Here is a 16,906-nt window from a genome sequence, read left to right as displayed (position 1 = left end):
ACACAGAGAACAAAAATTGGGCAGAAAAGTGAAAAGAGCCTCAAGGTCCTGTGGGACAATACCAACCAGTCTTTCATATATGTAATTATAGTCTCAACATAAAAGAAGACAGAGGGAAAGAGAAAAAAATATTTGAAGAAATAATTACCAAAATTTTTACAAATTTGATGAAAACAAACAGATTCAACGATCTAATGAACTCCAAGGAGAATATGCACGCACGCGCACACACACACCCACACACACACACACACGACAACATAAGGCAAGTTATAATAAAACTCTTAAAACCAGTTACAAAGAGAATAACACAAAAGCAGCTGACAGAGGGTGGGGGCAGAGACACACTACAAATGATAAATAGATGAAGGATAGACTTCTTGTCACAAACTATTTATGTCTGAAGGCAATGAAGTGAAATCTTCAAAGTGCTGAAAGACAAAAAAAAAAAAAAAAAGCAACTATTCTATATCAAGCAAATTCTATACCAAACAAAAATAACTTTCAAAATTGAAGATAGAAGGTAAACTTTTCTAACAAAAGGTGAGGGAATTCATTACCAGCAAACTAGCACTATAAGGTATATAAAGGGAATTCGTCGGGAAGGAGAATGAAATCAGATAGAAATGCGAATCTTCCCAAAGCTATGAAGGACACCAAAATGGTGAATCTGTGAATAAATACACTGTATATTTTGTCTAATTTTTAATCTCTTTAAAATATAATTGATCTTTAAAACAAAAGTAATAACAATACATTATGGAGTTTATAGTATACGTAGAAGAAGGATGAACAAGAACAACAGTCAAAGAGATGCAGGGTGAATGGAAGTACATGAGGTAGTATAATATTATTTGAAGTACACTGTGATAAGCTAATGGTGTACACCATAAACCTAGAGCAATGCTTCTCCAATTTCAGCTTCATCAGCATCACCTAAGGCACTTCACAGACCACAGATAGCAAGGCCCTATTCCTAGGTCCCCTGATTCAGCAGATCTTGGATATGGCTCCAAGAATCTGGTTTTCCAACAAGTTGCCAGGTGATGCTAGTCCAAGGATTGCAACTTGGGAAACAATTCCTTAAAGAAATAACTAAAGTCAAACAGAAAGGTATGGCTAATATGTCACTTTAGGAGAAAAAGATGGAATCATAAAATAACACTAATTGAAAAGAAAGTAAAGAAAGAAAGAAAAAAGGAAAGAACAAATGAGATAAGTAGAAAGCAATAGTAAACTGTTGGACTGTAACTCAATCCATAGGAGCCAAGATAACTCAATGAGGAAAAGATACTCTCTCCAATTCATGATGTTGGGAAAACTGGATATTCACATGCAAAAGAATGGAACTGCACCCTATCTCACTCTACTCCCAAAAATTAACTCTAAAGGAAATAAAGACTTGAATATAAGACCTTAACCATCAAATCTTAGAAGAAAACACAGAGGAAAAAGCTCTTTGACAGTGGTCTTGGCAATAATTTCATGAAACTGACACCAAAAATACAAGCAACAAAAGCAAAAATAAATAAGTGGGACTACATCAAATTAAGAAGCTTCTGCACAGCAAAAGAAATGATCAACAAAATGAAAAGGCAAGCTAGGGAATGGGAGAACATATTTGCAAACTACATATCTGATAAGGGGTTAATATGTAAAATATATAAGAAATTCATATAACTCACTAGCAAAATAATAATAATAATAATAATCCAATAAGAGGAAACTCTTTCAGCTTTTCACCATTGAGTAAGATATGAGCTGTGGGCTTATTATACAGGGCCTTTATTATGTTGAGGTATGTTCCCTCTATACCCACTTTTTGGAGAGTTTTTATTATAAATGGATGCTGAATTTTGTCAAAAGCTTTTTCTGCATCTATTGAGATGATCATATAATTTTTATTCTTCAATCTGTTAATGTAGTGTATCACTACATTATAAAAAAATAAATAAAGATACTGAACCATCCTTGCAATGCCTTGGATAAATACCACTTGATGATGGTGTATGTTCCTTTTAATGTACTGTTGAATTTGGTTTGTGGTGCTGGGAAAACTGTACAGTTACATGTAAAAAGAATGAAATTAGAGGCTTTTCTCACACCACATACAAAAAAGAATCTCAAATTAGAATAAAGACCTAAATATAAGACCAGAAACCATAAAACTCCTGGAAGGAAAAATAGGCAGAGCGTTCTTCGACGTAAATCATAGCAATATACTTTAGGATCTATATCCTAAGGCAAAGGAAACAAAAGTAAAAATAAACAGGACCTAACTAAAGTGAAAAGCTTTTGTACAGCAAAGGATACCATCTGCAAAATGAAAAGATAACCAATTGAATGGGAGAAAATAATTGCAAATGATATGACTGATAAGGGGTTAATATTCAAAATATATAAACAGCTCATAAAACTCAATATCAAAAGAAAAACAAAAACAAACAACACAGTTAAAAAATAGGCAGAACAACTGAATAGACATTTTTACAATGTCTGTTCAATTCATTTTTACATTTTAAATGTTCGCGAGGTTGCGGAGAAAAGGAAACCCTTGTACACTACTGGTGGGAATGTAAATTGGTATAACCAGTATGGGAAATAGTATGGAGGTATCTCAAGAAATTAAACTATCATATGATACAACAATCCCTCTACTGTGTATATAACCATAGGAAATGAAATCACTCTCTTGAAGTGTTACCTGCACCCTTATGTTTATTGCACATTATCTAGAATAGTCAAGACATGGAAACAACCTTGGTGTCCATAGATGGATGAATGGACAAAGAAAATGCGACGTGATGTGATACACACACACACTGAAATATTATTCAGCCATAAAAAAAAGAAGAAAATCCTGTTATTTGCAACAACATGAATGAACCTTGAGGGCATCACGATTAGCACAATAAATCAGACAAAGAAAGACAAATGCTGTATGATCTCACACATTTGTGGAATCTAAAAATCCCAAACTCACAGAAACACAGAGCAGATTGGAGGGTGCCAGAGGCAGATGGGGAAGGTAGGGGATGACTGAAGACTGACAAAGGGTTACAACCTTATAGTTACAAGAGGAATAAGTCCTAGGATGTAATGGACAGCATGGTGACTATAGTTAACAATACTTATTGTATATTTGAAAGTTGGGAAGACAGTAGATCTTAAAAGTTCTCATCACACAAACACAAAATTTGTAATTATTTGAGGTGATAGATATGTTAACTAACTTTATTATGGTAGTCATTTTGCAACATATACATATCAAATTGTTATACTGTATACAATATTATATGTCAGTTATTTTTCAACAAAGCTGGAAAAACGAAGAATATTTTTAATCTATGTAATGATAAAATGTAATTTATTTTGTAATGAATGCAGTATAATAGTAAGATGTAAATAGTTTAATCACTACAACTAAACCCTAGAACTAAAAAACTTCAAAATACATGTATCAAAAACTGATAGAACTGTAAAGACAGACAAATCTAGAATTATAGTTAATGACTTCAACACTCTTCTTTTGGAAATTCACAGAACAAGTAGACAGAAAATCAGTAAGTGTACTGAAGACTTAAATACCACTATCAACCAACTGGAACTGATTGATATTTATAGGGTATTCTACCCCAAACCAATGGAATACAAATTCGTTTTTAGTGCCCATGGAACATTCACCAAGACAGACCATATTCTGGGCAGCAAAACAGGTCTCAATAAATTTTAAAGGATTGAAATAACAAGGAGTATGTTTTCTTAAAACCCATCTGAACCAGAAATCAAGAACAAATACCCCTATATTTGGAAATTAAACAACATACTTCTACATAACCAAAAAAGAATTCACATGGTAATTGTAAAATTATTTTGACCTATATAAAAATGAAAATAAAACATATCAAAATTTGTGGTATGTAGCTAAAGTGGTGTTTAGGGGAAAATTTATAGTATTAAACACTTTTATTATGAAAGAACAAAGATCTAAAATCAGTGACCTATGGTTCCACCTTAAGTAACTAGTAAAAGAAGAGCTAATTAAACCCAAAGTGAGCAGAAGAAAGAAAAAAATAAAAAAGTATGAAAATAAATTCTTACACTTAATAAAATTTAGGTTACTATCAAAACCAGAGCTAGACACAATGGATTACTTAAAATGAATAAAACTGAACTACTGAATTTATACCACCAAAAATAAAAAAAGCCATAGTGCAGTTTTCATTAAGATGAAAAGGGAATGAGAATTTTGGCTGTCTGTATACAGTCTCTGTCAACACTGCATTATGACAATAAGATACCATTATTTTCTTTTTTGGCTTTCATAGGGCAAATATAGAGTTAGATTTTCAAATTTTGCAAATTTCCTAAAGGCTTATCTTAAATTCTTCATAATAATATCATTAGTTTTAAAGCACCATATATGATCATTTTCTTTTTTACATTTTGTTATTCCACTATTATTAACTAGTTTAACTCTAGGAGATCTTTGTTTGTGTAATTTGAGGAGTTCCCCAATGTCACTTTCACTAACAATGAAATCCTACCACTTTTAATTAACATTTGTAATTAATTTGCACTAATTTTCATTAGGTTGCTGCAATCCAACAATCATCTAGAGATTTATCTACAAAAACTCTGTAGAGATGGGTAGAGATAGACTTAGATGCTAGCAGAGGATGTTGTTTGGGAGAAGATGTTGGGAACTAGTTCCAGAAATGTTCAACATATTGGTGAATATTTTCCTATTATACTGATACTCGTTTTTCCATTCATTTTTAAAGTGTGTGATCTCATATAATGAAAGCTTATTCACGCCTTAGGGATTATTCACTCCTTGTATTACAGATACAGAGGGTCGAGTAACTTGACCCAGGGACACAGGAGCAAATGTAAGAGACCAAACCTAGGTATCCTTAATCTGTTTTGTTTTTAAAACACCATGTGGCAGTAAAATATAGATATATCTCATACATCAATCCCAGAAGAGTTTTCCCTACTCCAAAGGCCATGTAAAGTTCTTTCTCCCTTTCCATGATGCATACATTCAACTAAGTTAAGGTATGATATGTATTTTTACTATAAATAACAGGAAACTGGATCTCAGGTATAATAAATAATTTTTTAAAAGACATAGAAGGAAGAGACCACTCTCATACATGTGTGCAAATTAATATGCCTCTCTTCTCTATTTTTATCTCTTTATATGCTCTCAGCAATGTACGTACATGAAGTTAACCAAAATTTTACATCTAAAATGAAGTCTTCTATTTAAATAGTGCCTTTTTCCAGTTAACAAACCTTAAGATGTTGATCCATTCTTTTCCTAGCTACACTACATAAAAATCCTTCAAAAAAATAATGCATTTGAGGTGCCTGCCCAGAGGAAATACATCAAATGAAAGTGTACAAAATGTCAACCGTAGATGGTGCACACTTACTCTTCTTAAATAAGCTTTGCTGTTTAAAAAAAATGAACAAACAACCAAATAAACATACAAAATCCCTCTCAATATGAACAGTATAACAAATGAGAACTCTTGAGAACTAACCAAAGAAACCAAAAATCCCAATGTAATTTCTTGCAAAAGACCCTCTACTGTTTGGGGGTTTGGTTTCAGAATTGAGCAAAAACAAACAAGCAAAACAAAGAAACAAACTATCAAAGTTTTCAGCACTATACTATGAAAACTAATAAAAGAATGCTTGCCAGAAGTCAGTTAAATGTCATTAGGGAGGAAGGAGTCTGTGGTGCATAGCAAGACCCAGGTGAGTATGACAAGATGATCACATCTAAGGTGGATGATTTGGGAGAAAGAAGGGAAAGAAATATAACAAAAACTGACTTTTTTTTTCATTCTATAGTTCACCTTTAACTAGCGCCCTGAATATTACAAAGGACCTCTGCTTTCCAAATAATGCTTTCCTCTTTAACCCAAATTACTTCATCAAGGAAGGAAATCTAGGAGTGCTTTCAAACATGGCTGTAATCTGAACTACATGGGTCACTGTATTCCTTTTTAGATTTTGCTTCTGGGGCTTCACACCATGATTCCTAAAACAAAATCTCTGAAGATGAAGCCAAACGCCATGATGAATCCATGATTATTTCAGTAGATCACATTCATCCATAAATTTATAAATCGGGGCTTTAAAAAAACTCTCCATCTAATAAGCTGTCTCATTCATTTACAATCAAATACCCTTTTTATATTTATCAAAATGTATTCTTAAAATTATGAATTAATCAAATATATGCTAATAATTGTAGCACAATTCAATCTAGAAGAAAACGATGATCACTGGTGCCTTAGAGTCACAGGAAACTTTAAAAATTAAATCTTCTATTTATATACATTCTTATTGCAGGTGTGTTTAGTTTAGCAACAAAAGTGTGGTTAGTTTAAGTGTAAAATTATATTGAATTTTAATAAAATGCTGCAGGATAGAAATACAAGTTCAACTAGACAAAAGAGTGATGTAAAATTTCTAACTGATAGTGAAAGCTACAAAACATACAAACATACAAGGTTGGTATCAAGAAACTATGATATTTAGATTCAGTAGATATGTTTAAAAGAGAGATTAATTTTAAAATGTCAATATCTGCAGTATGTTAGAAATTATAGCCTTTGGAACTATTTAAACTTATGATGAAACTTTTTTGATGCCAACTTTAAAATGTGTGAGTGGGTATATGGTTTTCAAAATGCTTTTAAAATTCTTATAGACCATTGCCCTGCACTATGATAATTTTACAGAAGACAAACAGGCTCCCTAGTCTGTGCCCAAAATGAATGCTTTCCTTCAGCCGTATCGCTTCAGATCACAGACATATAGCCCTCCCTCGCTTGCTAATGTGATTTAAAAAAAACTTTCCCAATGATTACCTGATTTATGCTATTGGAATGAACACCCTTTATAATATGGATCTAGGTAAATTTAAAAGTAGGTAGGAGAGTCTAGTTCATAAATAGACTATTTTTAAGCCAAATTTTAAGTATTTGGCATTACAGATGCTTGAGGTGGTTCCTGCCTTGCCTCCTCCTTTGGTAGTGATAATTGAGTGTTTAAGTGACTCTGTAATTTGTAAACCCATTACTAAGTAACCTTTAAAAACTTAATGTGATGACTTGGGAATATTTTAATTTGATCATTAGCCACATAAATGTTTTGAGGAATAGTACTTACCCTCTGTTATATTTTGCTATTTCATTAAACAGAAGTTTCCACCGAGGACGTCCAATAAAAAGTCTTGAATTCAGTGCTTGATATTTTTCTCCAATTATCTTCTGCCAAAAAGAAAGCACTATATTTTATATGACACAGAGTGGGACAAATAACCCAGTTCTCTAACATCATCTTTGCTGGTGCTGTGGCTTCCTAACAAATTGCTGTGATATAAAGAATATAAGTATCATATGGCAACCTATTAGGTAAAGTCATTTAGAAGCATCATTTCCTCCCTCTTTCCCTTGAAAATCCATTACCTTCTTGAATGCCATTATTACAAATGGCTGATTTTCCTAGACTTCAGTTAGTTGCATCATTTTTAAGTAACTGCAGCATTAGAGAATGCATTCTAATTGCCTACTCTCAAAAAAGGCGTAGCACATAAGCTTTACTGAAGCGTTTTTGTACAGCAAAGTTATCATATTTGGCTCATTATATGAGTAAAATACTATAAATTGTCACCATAAATTTGGGGAAATGATCCTGGACATGACAGCCTAAAACAGAAGAGCTCCAAATTTGGGATCTGTCAAGAAACAACTTCTAACGTACTGGTGCTTGCAATTAACAGACTATTAGATCTGAATTGGTGATAAACAGAGTGAAGTGAGAAGAGACGAGAAAGTGTCTGTGTCCCAGGCAGACAAACTGAGAACCAGATGTAATATATGCTCTGTACCTTAATTACAGCAAAACCATGAGGAATAATGATACTGATTTGCTTCTTGAGAGTATAAAATAAAATGTTTTTACATACCAAGTAGGGTAGAAATCTGACTAAAAAAATAGGCTTAGATTAGTTTCAAAGTAACTGACAAACATTCATATTTTGTATTCAAACTATTATAGAAAATGTATGATGGAAAATACTACAATAAAACTTGCAAAAGCATTCATGCTCAGGTCTATACAGCTCTTCAATGTTGTTTGTAAACAGTTTCTTCATCTATGATATGGGGATTGCAAAATCATTTACCTCTTGAATATGTTGGAATTACATGAGATAACCTATATGAAATGCTCAGCACAGTGTCTAATAGTGAAGTAAAATAATGCGTGATGACTGTTACTTTATTTAGTTTCCCTTGAAGAGAAACAAGCTTAATTGTGTATGATCTTATCTTCTCTCACCACATAAAACCTCCCCTCGGGGCTTCCCTGGTGGTGCAGTGGTTGAGAGTCTGCCTGCTGATGCAGGGGACACGGGTTCTTGCCCCGGAAGATCCCACATGCGGCGGAGCGGCTGGGCCCGTGAGCCATGGCTGCTAAGCCTGCGCGGCCGGAGGCTGTGCTCCGCAACGGGAGAGGCCACAGCAGTGAGAGGCCCACGTACTGCAAAAAAAAAAAAAAAAAAAAAAAGAAAACCTTCCCTTGATGAACATAATCATAAGACTATTCGCTTATGTCCTCATCTCTAGATGAGGCAACTGTGGAGAGAAGAGAGATGAACTAAAAGGTCTGTTCCGGCTCCCTGTGAAAGGGAGAATACGGTTGACTTCAAGGACAAGGCATGAGTTTGCTGGACACATTCCAAAACAGGTTTTCCTCTGGGAAATGTCTCTTCAAACCACCTGCAGAAATTTCCTTCCACACAGCCCCTACAGTAAATCTTCTATTCTCAAGAGCCTTGTTTAATTTACAATAACATCCAATCACATACCTGTAACCCATCTGTCTGACTGAGGTACAGCTGGATGTTGACATAGTCAGGTCTGTTCTCTTGCCAAAACTGACAGGACATAAAAGTAAATAGACATTAAAATTTGTTCTGTATACACAGACTCTCTCCTATCCTAACATATGTGATTCTACGATTTGTTAAGATATATCGTGTCTTATCACAGCCAACATCTACGAGCAAATGTACATATATACATACATATATATGTACCACAGACATGGCAGATTCTAACATTAATAACCTGTCACCTACTGGTTTAATTAGTTATGATGGAGGTAGTGGACAGGATTAGTTCTCTGTTATCTTCATAGATACAAAATCAAACACGCTAAATGTTACACTAATATTCCCCTAAATCCTCCCCAATTATTTCTTATTTTATTCCCTAAGAGCCTCTAAATTTTACTAAAAAGTTCACTCAGAAAGAATATGATTTTTTAAAAGTAAAAAGTGATATTTAATAGGCATGCTAGGAATCACAAAAAACAAAACAAACAAAACCTGGTTCCAGTTCCTACCTTCTTCCTATTCAGCACTGGTTTCCCTTGTATAAAAATGTATGAGGCAGCAAATATACCTGCCAAAATAAAATAGTCTGGAAAAGCTCTCAAACATTTTGAAATCTTGAAAAATAAACTGACAAAGAAAAATATCTGAAGAAAAATGAATTCAACAAAGTGGGTAAAAGGGTTTTGTCCCCATAGGCTTCCTTTTGCCAGAAGGCAAAAATGAATCTGCTAATGATTCTGGCCTAGTTCTGACTGAATCCTGACTTCTGAAATCTACATTTAAAAAAATATTATTCTTCTTAAGCCCTCCTTTCACCACCCTGAAATAAGGAGATGCTGAAAGATAAGGAAAAGGAGTCAAAAAGTAAAAAAAACAAGAAGTAGAAGAGAAGCAAGGAACACAATAACCATGATGTGCTCTGGAGAACAGAGATGAGTATCTGATGTGTAGAACCTGAGGAAAGGCTTAGAAGAGACCAGAACTTCTTCAACAGCCAAACTATTTCTTGAGCATCAGTGGGCATAGTAGGTTTGCTGGAGATGGTATGGCTTTGCTGGACCTTATTGCAGCAAAAGGATCAATTGATTTCAAGTACTGTTTTTACAGAGTGTGAAAGTAATAATTTTTTAATGAATATATATTGGGGCTCCAAATAGAAGGTTCAGGAATGCAAAAGAAGTCATTTTGCAAATAGAGAGTAATTAAGTGAGGTTACATCACTCCTCTGGCACCCTTTATAATAGTAAGGGCACCTGGCAGGTGGCTAGAGACTTGTTTCTACCGCCATCACTGTCTAACCTTGAGATTTCCAGGGAGTTACTCAACTTAAAAAGGCCTCAGTTTCTTCATCAGGACAATGATAGAGTTGAATGACATTATCCTACAGGTTTCTTCTGGATCTAAAACTATACATTTTATGACAGGTGGAAACTCTAAGTTATAAAATCCCAATAAAAACACATTTTACTTTTAAAGTGATAAGTGATGATTCTCTTATCATAATAGTCTTAAAATATAATCATTAAATTCCATACCACAGCTGCCTCAAGTTATACCCAAACACTAAAGTCATTTTAATGCCCTTCAGGAATTGAATCAGGGTTTATGAATTTTAATTGCGAGGAAACAGGAATTTCCAGGTGCCAGTAATGGATAGCACCTCACAAAACACATGGCTTGCATTGATTTTTGTCTTAAATGTCTACCAGGATGCTCCTCTGAGATCACCCCAATAACTCCTGCATCAATAACAGCTGTTTGGAAGTAAGATCATCTATACCATTTTTCTAGATTCCACATATATGCGTTAATATACAATATTTGTTTTTCTCTTAACTAATTAGAACATACTGTATAGCACAGGGAACTCTACTTAATGCACTGTGGTGACCTAAATGGAAAGGAAATCCAAAAAAGAGAGGATATATGTATATGTATAGCCGATTCATTTTGCTGTGCAGTAGAAACTAACACAACATTGTAAATCAACCATACTCCAATAAAAATTAATTTAAACAGAAAGAAAAAAAATAACGTGTTTGATGCCCACAGCCTCCAGAGAGAAGTATGCAGACTTAAATAATGTATTTAATGATTTCAATGTCTCCATTTTAACTTATCTGTCATTGAAAACAAGCAATAGTATCTACTAAAGAAACACACACACACACACACACACACAACACACTGAACTTGGTAACTCAGTTGCAAACACAGAAAATAAAAAAAGACTTCTTTTTAACATCTTCCTCAGAGGCACAATTGCAGGACCACTGTTCATCCTCTTGATGTGAAAATCGAAACAGGTATACAGAGGTGTGTGTAGAGATAATCATCAGCACATTATTTACACTAGCTTTAAGCTTTTATATTATTTACTCCATGGAATCCTAAGGGTAAAGCATATCCACCAAAAAGTTTGAGAAGAAATCTTTTTTTTTTTTTTTTTGCGGTACGCGGGCCTCACACTGTTGTGGCCTCTCCCGTTTGCGGAGCACAGGCTCCGGACGCGCAGGCTCAGCGGCCATGGCTCATGGGCCCAGCCGCTCTGCAGCACGTGGGATCTTCCTGGACCGGGGCACGAACCCGCGTCCCCTGCATTGGCAGGCAGACTCTCAACCACTGCGCCACCAGGGAAGCCCTGAGAAGAAATCTTAAGATTGAACTACTTCGAATGTCCAGCCATTTATATTTTTTTTCTTTCCTTTACTCCTTTCCTGCCCTGCTACTTGCCTTATAAAGCATCTATTATTCAAATGTGCCTTTCCACATCTTGGATCCAATTATAGCCTTTTATTAAAAAAAGTATAGGCTCTCTATCAGTTCAAAACAATTTTTTTAAACTAGAAAAACAGGCAAAGGTAGAATTAGGAAATCCGAGAAATAATACAAGTGGTTGATAAGCATAGGGAGAGAAGTTCAGTCTCACTAGCATTCAGGGAAAACTAGAGATGCCACTGTTTAAGAGATGGATAGAAATTTGAAAGATTGGTAATATAATGTTTGGAATAAATTTCTCTTGTATTCTTTGGTGGAAATGTAAATTATTTTAGCCTCCTTGGGGGACATTTTTTTAGTATATATTAAAAATTTAAATTCATTCCCAAAGTCCTCAGAGCCTCCAACTCAGGAAGTCCAGCCTCAGGCATTAACCTAGAAAAAATACCCACGATGATTCTCTTCTTGAAAGATTTTTCTCCCTTACCTCAAGGACAGAACTACCCCTTGGTTTCCTACTACCTCACTGGCCACTCTGACCAATCTCCTTTACTGACTTATCACTCATCTTCTGCCCCTCTAGAAACTGCAGTACCCCGAGGCTTGGTATATTCACACACACTCTCAAGATGACCTACAATCATATAAGTATGCTCAAATCCATTCAATGGCTTCTCATCTCTCCCTTTTTTTTTTCTCCTGATTTAGCGGGCCCTTGGTGAACCCCAGAAATCTGCACTTTTTTTTTATTGTGGTAAAATATACATAGCATAAGACTGATCATTTTAACTGTTTTTTTAAGTATACAGTTGATTAGCATTAAATACATTCACATTGTTGTGCAACCATCACCACCAATCCATTTTCAGAACTTCTTCATCTTCCCAATCTGACACTCTGTGTCCATTAAACAGTAACTCCTCATTTCTCCTTCCTGGAAACCTGGCAACCACCACTCTACTTTTTGTCACTAGGAATTAGACTACTCTAGGTGCCTTATATAAGAGGAAGCACACAATAGTTGTCCTTTTGTGCCTGGCTAGATAGTAATAAGTTTATAGAAAGCAATGTGCAGAACAATACAAATAGTATGGTAGAATGTATAGAATGCTCGTGAGTTACATCTGGTTACAAAGACCCGGTGGGGATTTTGCTTCATGTGGATTATTAGAAAAATCTGTAGCAAAGATGCATATGTGTATTACTTGAATAACTTAAAAAATAAAGATAGATACATTAATAGATAAGTAACAGATTACATGTAGGATAGACGAAAATGCCTGCTTTTCATCTCTGTAAGGAATAAAACTTAGAATTTGGGATTTTTGAAATTCTGTATACTGTGCCAAAAGTCTGCTGATGATCCAACTTGGAATATCAAAGGTGGAGATAAGAGATAAGAGCTACTAGAGGGGCTTCCCTGGTGGCGCAGTGGTTGGGAATCCGCCTGCCAATGCAGGGGACACGGGTTCAAACCCTGGTCCGGGAAGATCCCACATGCCGCGGAGCAACTAAGCCCGTGCGCCACAACTACCGAGCCTGTGCTCTAGAGCCCGTGAGCCACAACTGCTGGGCCTGTGCGCCTAGAGCCCGTGCTCTGCAACAAGAGAAGCCACCGCAGTCAGAAGCCCAAGCACCGCAACGAGGAGTAGCCCCCGCTCCCCGCAACTAGAGAAAGACCGCGTGCAGCAACGAAGACCCAATGCAGCCAAAAATAAATAAATAAAATAAATAAATTTATAAAAAAAAAAAGAGCTACTAGAACAAAGGATGAAAGGTGTAATAGTAATTGCCTGTTGATGTTTTCCTCCATCTGTCCTCGGTCACAATCTCATATGTATTCACATTTGCATGCATATGTATCCTATATGCATACATCACCAGCCATATGCATATATTTTTATGTTAAAACATGTTCTAAATACACACACAAATTCACAGATACCAATATCTGAAAAGATGTGTACCAAATTATTAACAGATGTCACCTCTTTTTTTTTTAAGTTTAAGGGATTTTTTTTTCCTCCTCACTACTTATCTGCATATTTTCTGGTTTATTCTATAGTGAGCACTTATTACTTTTACAATTTGAAATAAAATAATTTATTTTAAATTTAGAAAGCTGCAAAAGTAAAAACAAACCTAATTTTACCTTGTTATACAACACACATAGTAAGTCTGCAAACCAACGGAAGGATTGGATGTCTCTGCACACCCAAATAAAATACAGTCTTCTAAGCCTGTATGGTTTCCAGTCATCCCTTTAAAATTAAAATAACATGATAGTGATTATGATGGCAAAAAAAATTAAGAATCCCTATATACTTGAAATTTTGCTTCTCGTTAGTAAGCAACCTATAGAAAAAACAGTCATTTACATTCTAGCATCTGACATACCACTTACTTTAACTCCCAAATTTATTTAAAATGCAATATACTGACTCAAAGATATGATATACTCCATGAATTTAAGTGTTCATGCTTGTGGATATTATATGCATATCACCCATTTCCATCTGAAGGCAATAAACTAAACTCCTGAACTAGAATAATATCAGCTCTGCATCTCAGGAAAAGAAAGTTCTGTATTTTCAGTGAATTCTATCACTCAACAGGGCTCCAATGGTCATCTTGCCCTGGCTTCCAGGCAAAATGAGCCAAAACCATTCCAGAAAGTTAGTTTTTTACCCCCTTCTTAATAATTGTTAAAGAAAGAGATTTCACAACCACCTACTATGTAATTCATTCTAGCAACTCACAATTCCAAGTCTGGATTCCTCCTTATAATTATGAAGTAGGCTTGAGGTTAAGAAAGTATTCTTCCTTTTTTTAAACTTTAGGTGTCCAAATAACTTGCAAAACGTTTTCAGAAACAATTTCTGGTTTGGAATATAGTTATTTTTCGAAGAGCCTTCAAAAAGTCCCAGATTTATATCAAGTATCACTTCAACTTATTATTTCTTTTTTAGTACTTCATAAAACAAACTTTTAATGCAAATTGTGTTTTCTTGAAAAGTGAACAGAATAGATTTTGTTTGTGGGTTTCATGACAATTACTGTCCATTACTTTTTGCTTATAATGCTAGAACTAAAATAACTGAATAAGTATATCCTGGTTAAGCAATCTTACCTTTGAAATTTTTATTCTTCAGTCTGTTATAAATTTGCTGAGTAACAGACCAAGGAATGATGTGCTCATTTGTCATCTCCTCAGAAAGGCTTTCCCTGACCATACTTCTAAAATAACCCGGGCCCTTTATTTCTATATCCCATTAATCTCTATTCTCTTCATCATAGTTCTAATATTTTCTGAAATAATGTTATTCATGAATTTTTCACTGGTTTATTTTCTTCCTGCCCCATTTGAATGTAAACGTTTTAAGGGCAGAGACTCTCTTTAGTCATTGCTGTATTACCAGAAACTATAAGATGAATCGGCACATAGGTGCTCAAAAATATTTGTTGACTAAATGCATTAGTAATGCCACTTGCCCCTGATGAGAAAGTAAAGAAACAGAGGCTGGTGGAATGACTTTAACAGAGGAAAAGGACAGAGGAATGCATAATTGTGATACTGACGTTATTCTACAAGAGAACACGCTGAAAGCCATAGACCAGGTATTGAGAATCACTCAGTTATTCCCCTTATCAGTCAGTAAATGGAGTTCCTTGAACAATAAGTAAAAGAATTCTGGAAGGAATTACTTCTTACTGAAAGAGAGCTGTCTGAAATATTGACAGTTCTCTACTTGGACTAACATAATGGATCAAAATGACATACAGCAGAGTGTTGAGTATTGATGCAAAAGGAGTCACTCCAATGCCTCCAGCCACGCAGAGGCTAACCTCATAGTTCAGTGAGTCTTCAAATGGACTTCCAAAGGGACCATCAATGTAGAGCCTGTGGACAAGGCAGACAAAGGTGGAAAAAATGAAAATGAGTTAAATTAAATTTCTATAATACGTGGCAAACATGATAAATCTAGTGTCTAGGCTTTGTGATGGCTCGGGCCTCATTTCATTGTTTCTCATAGTGATAAGCTTAAAGGAACAAGGAGTGTTGTTTATGAACTGTCGATATTAACACAAGCACATCTGTTTCAAAGCATGGGTATTTTGAGGGAAACATTCGTTTAAAGTGTAGGGAAATGTATATAGGACCATGATAGTTAGCTAAGGACTAGCTAAAGCTTTGATCTATTTTATTACTATATTGGACTAAATTAAAATATCTTGTTTTATTGTGTCTAAATTCAACAATATTATTCTCCATGGTAAAGATAGCAGCAGAAATATTTCCTGAAACGCTTACCATGTGAACAGAAAAGAAATTAACCTTGTTCCTCTTCTTGCCCTGGTTAGGTTGATTAGTATAGAAATAGCCAGAGCACACTCTCAAAGGAATCTATGATTACTCTACTTGTGATTGTATATTCAAATGTATGTGTGTGAAATCCTTCTTAACTACAATGAAACTTGAAAATCGTTCACTCAATATTCAGCCTCCCATTCTTTCTTGCTTTTTTTTTGATTGAAGTATAGTTGATTTACAATGTTGTGTTAGTTTCCAGTGGTTCAGTTATACATACACATATATCTATTCTTTTTCAGATTATTTTCCCTTATAGGTTATTACAAAATATTGAGTATAGTTCCCTGGGTTATACAGTAAGTTCTTGTTGGTTATCTACTTTATATATAGTAGTATGTATATGTTAATCCTAAGATCCTAATTTATCCCTTCCCCCCTTCCCCTTTGGTAACCATAAGTTTGTTTTCTATGTCTGTGGGTCTATTTCTGTTTTGTAAATAAGTTCATTTGTATCATTTTTTTTAGATTCCACATATAAGCAGTATCATATGATATTTGTCTTTGTCTGGCTTACTTCACTTAGTATGATAATCTCTAGGTCCACCCATGTTGTTATAAATGGCATTATTTCATTCTGAGCCATTATTCATGGCTAAGTAATATTCCATTGTATATGTATACCACATCTTCTTTATCCATTCATCTGTCGATGGACATTTAGGTCTCATTCTTGCTTAGTAAAAAAACATTAACGTTACTCAGGGAAGCAAAGTGCCCAGCCAAAATACGACATTTCCCAGACTGTCTTGCATCTATTTCGGTTGTGTGACTATGTTATGCCTAATGTAATATAAATGGAAGTGTAGTTAGGAAAACTGGAAGGTTCCTTGAAGGAAGCTGTCTCAGTTAAAAGTTGCATCTCTACCCCTGTCCCCTTCTTTCCTCCTTCCTGG

At 34.9% G+C, this 16,906-nt stretch overlaps 1 protein-coding gene across 2 annotated transcripts in view; it reads right to left on the bottom strand.

Moving 5' to 3' along the window:
- NOX4 (NADPH oxidase 4) overlaps positions 1 to 16,906 on the bottom strand; it is a 146,026-nt gene that overhangs the window by 4,968 nt on the left and 124,152 nt on the right. The window contains exons 14-17 of one of the 2 annotated variants that reach the window (XM_065883297.1): positions 15,423 to 15,542; positions 13,794 to 13,902; positions 8,894 to 8,962; positions 7,192 to 7,292 (exon numbers count right to left, since the gene is read on the bottom strand). In XM_065883297.1, the coding sequence (XP_065739369.1) occupies positions 7,192 to 7,292; positions 8,894 to 8,962; positions 13,794 to 13,902; positions 15,423 to 15,542 (399 nt within the window). The remainder of the gene's footprint in view (positions 1 to 7,191; positions 7,293 to 8,893; positions 8,963 to 13,793; positions 13,903 to 15,422; positions 15,543 to 16,906) is intronic. The other variant, XM_065883298.1, reaches the window with a different exon arrangement.

This window comes from Phocoena phocoena, chromosome 8 (genome assembly GCF_963924675.1).
Source record: "Phocoena phocoena chromosome 8, mPhoPho1.1, whole genome shotgun sequence".
Taxonomy (NCBI): domain Eukaryota; kingdom Metazoa; phylum Chordata; class Mammalia; order Artiodactyla; family Phocoenidae; genus Phocoena; species Phocoena phocoena.
This window is presented reverse-complemented; position numbering and strand designations above follow the sequence as displayed.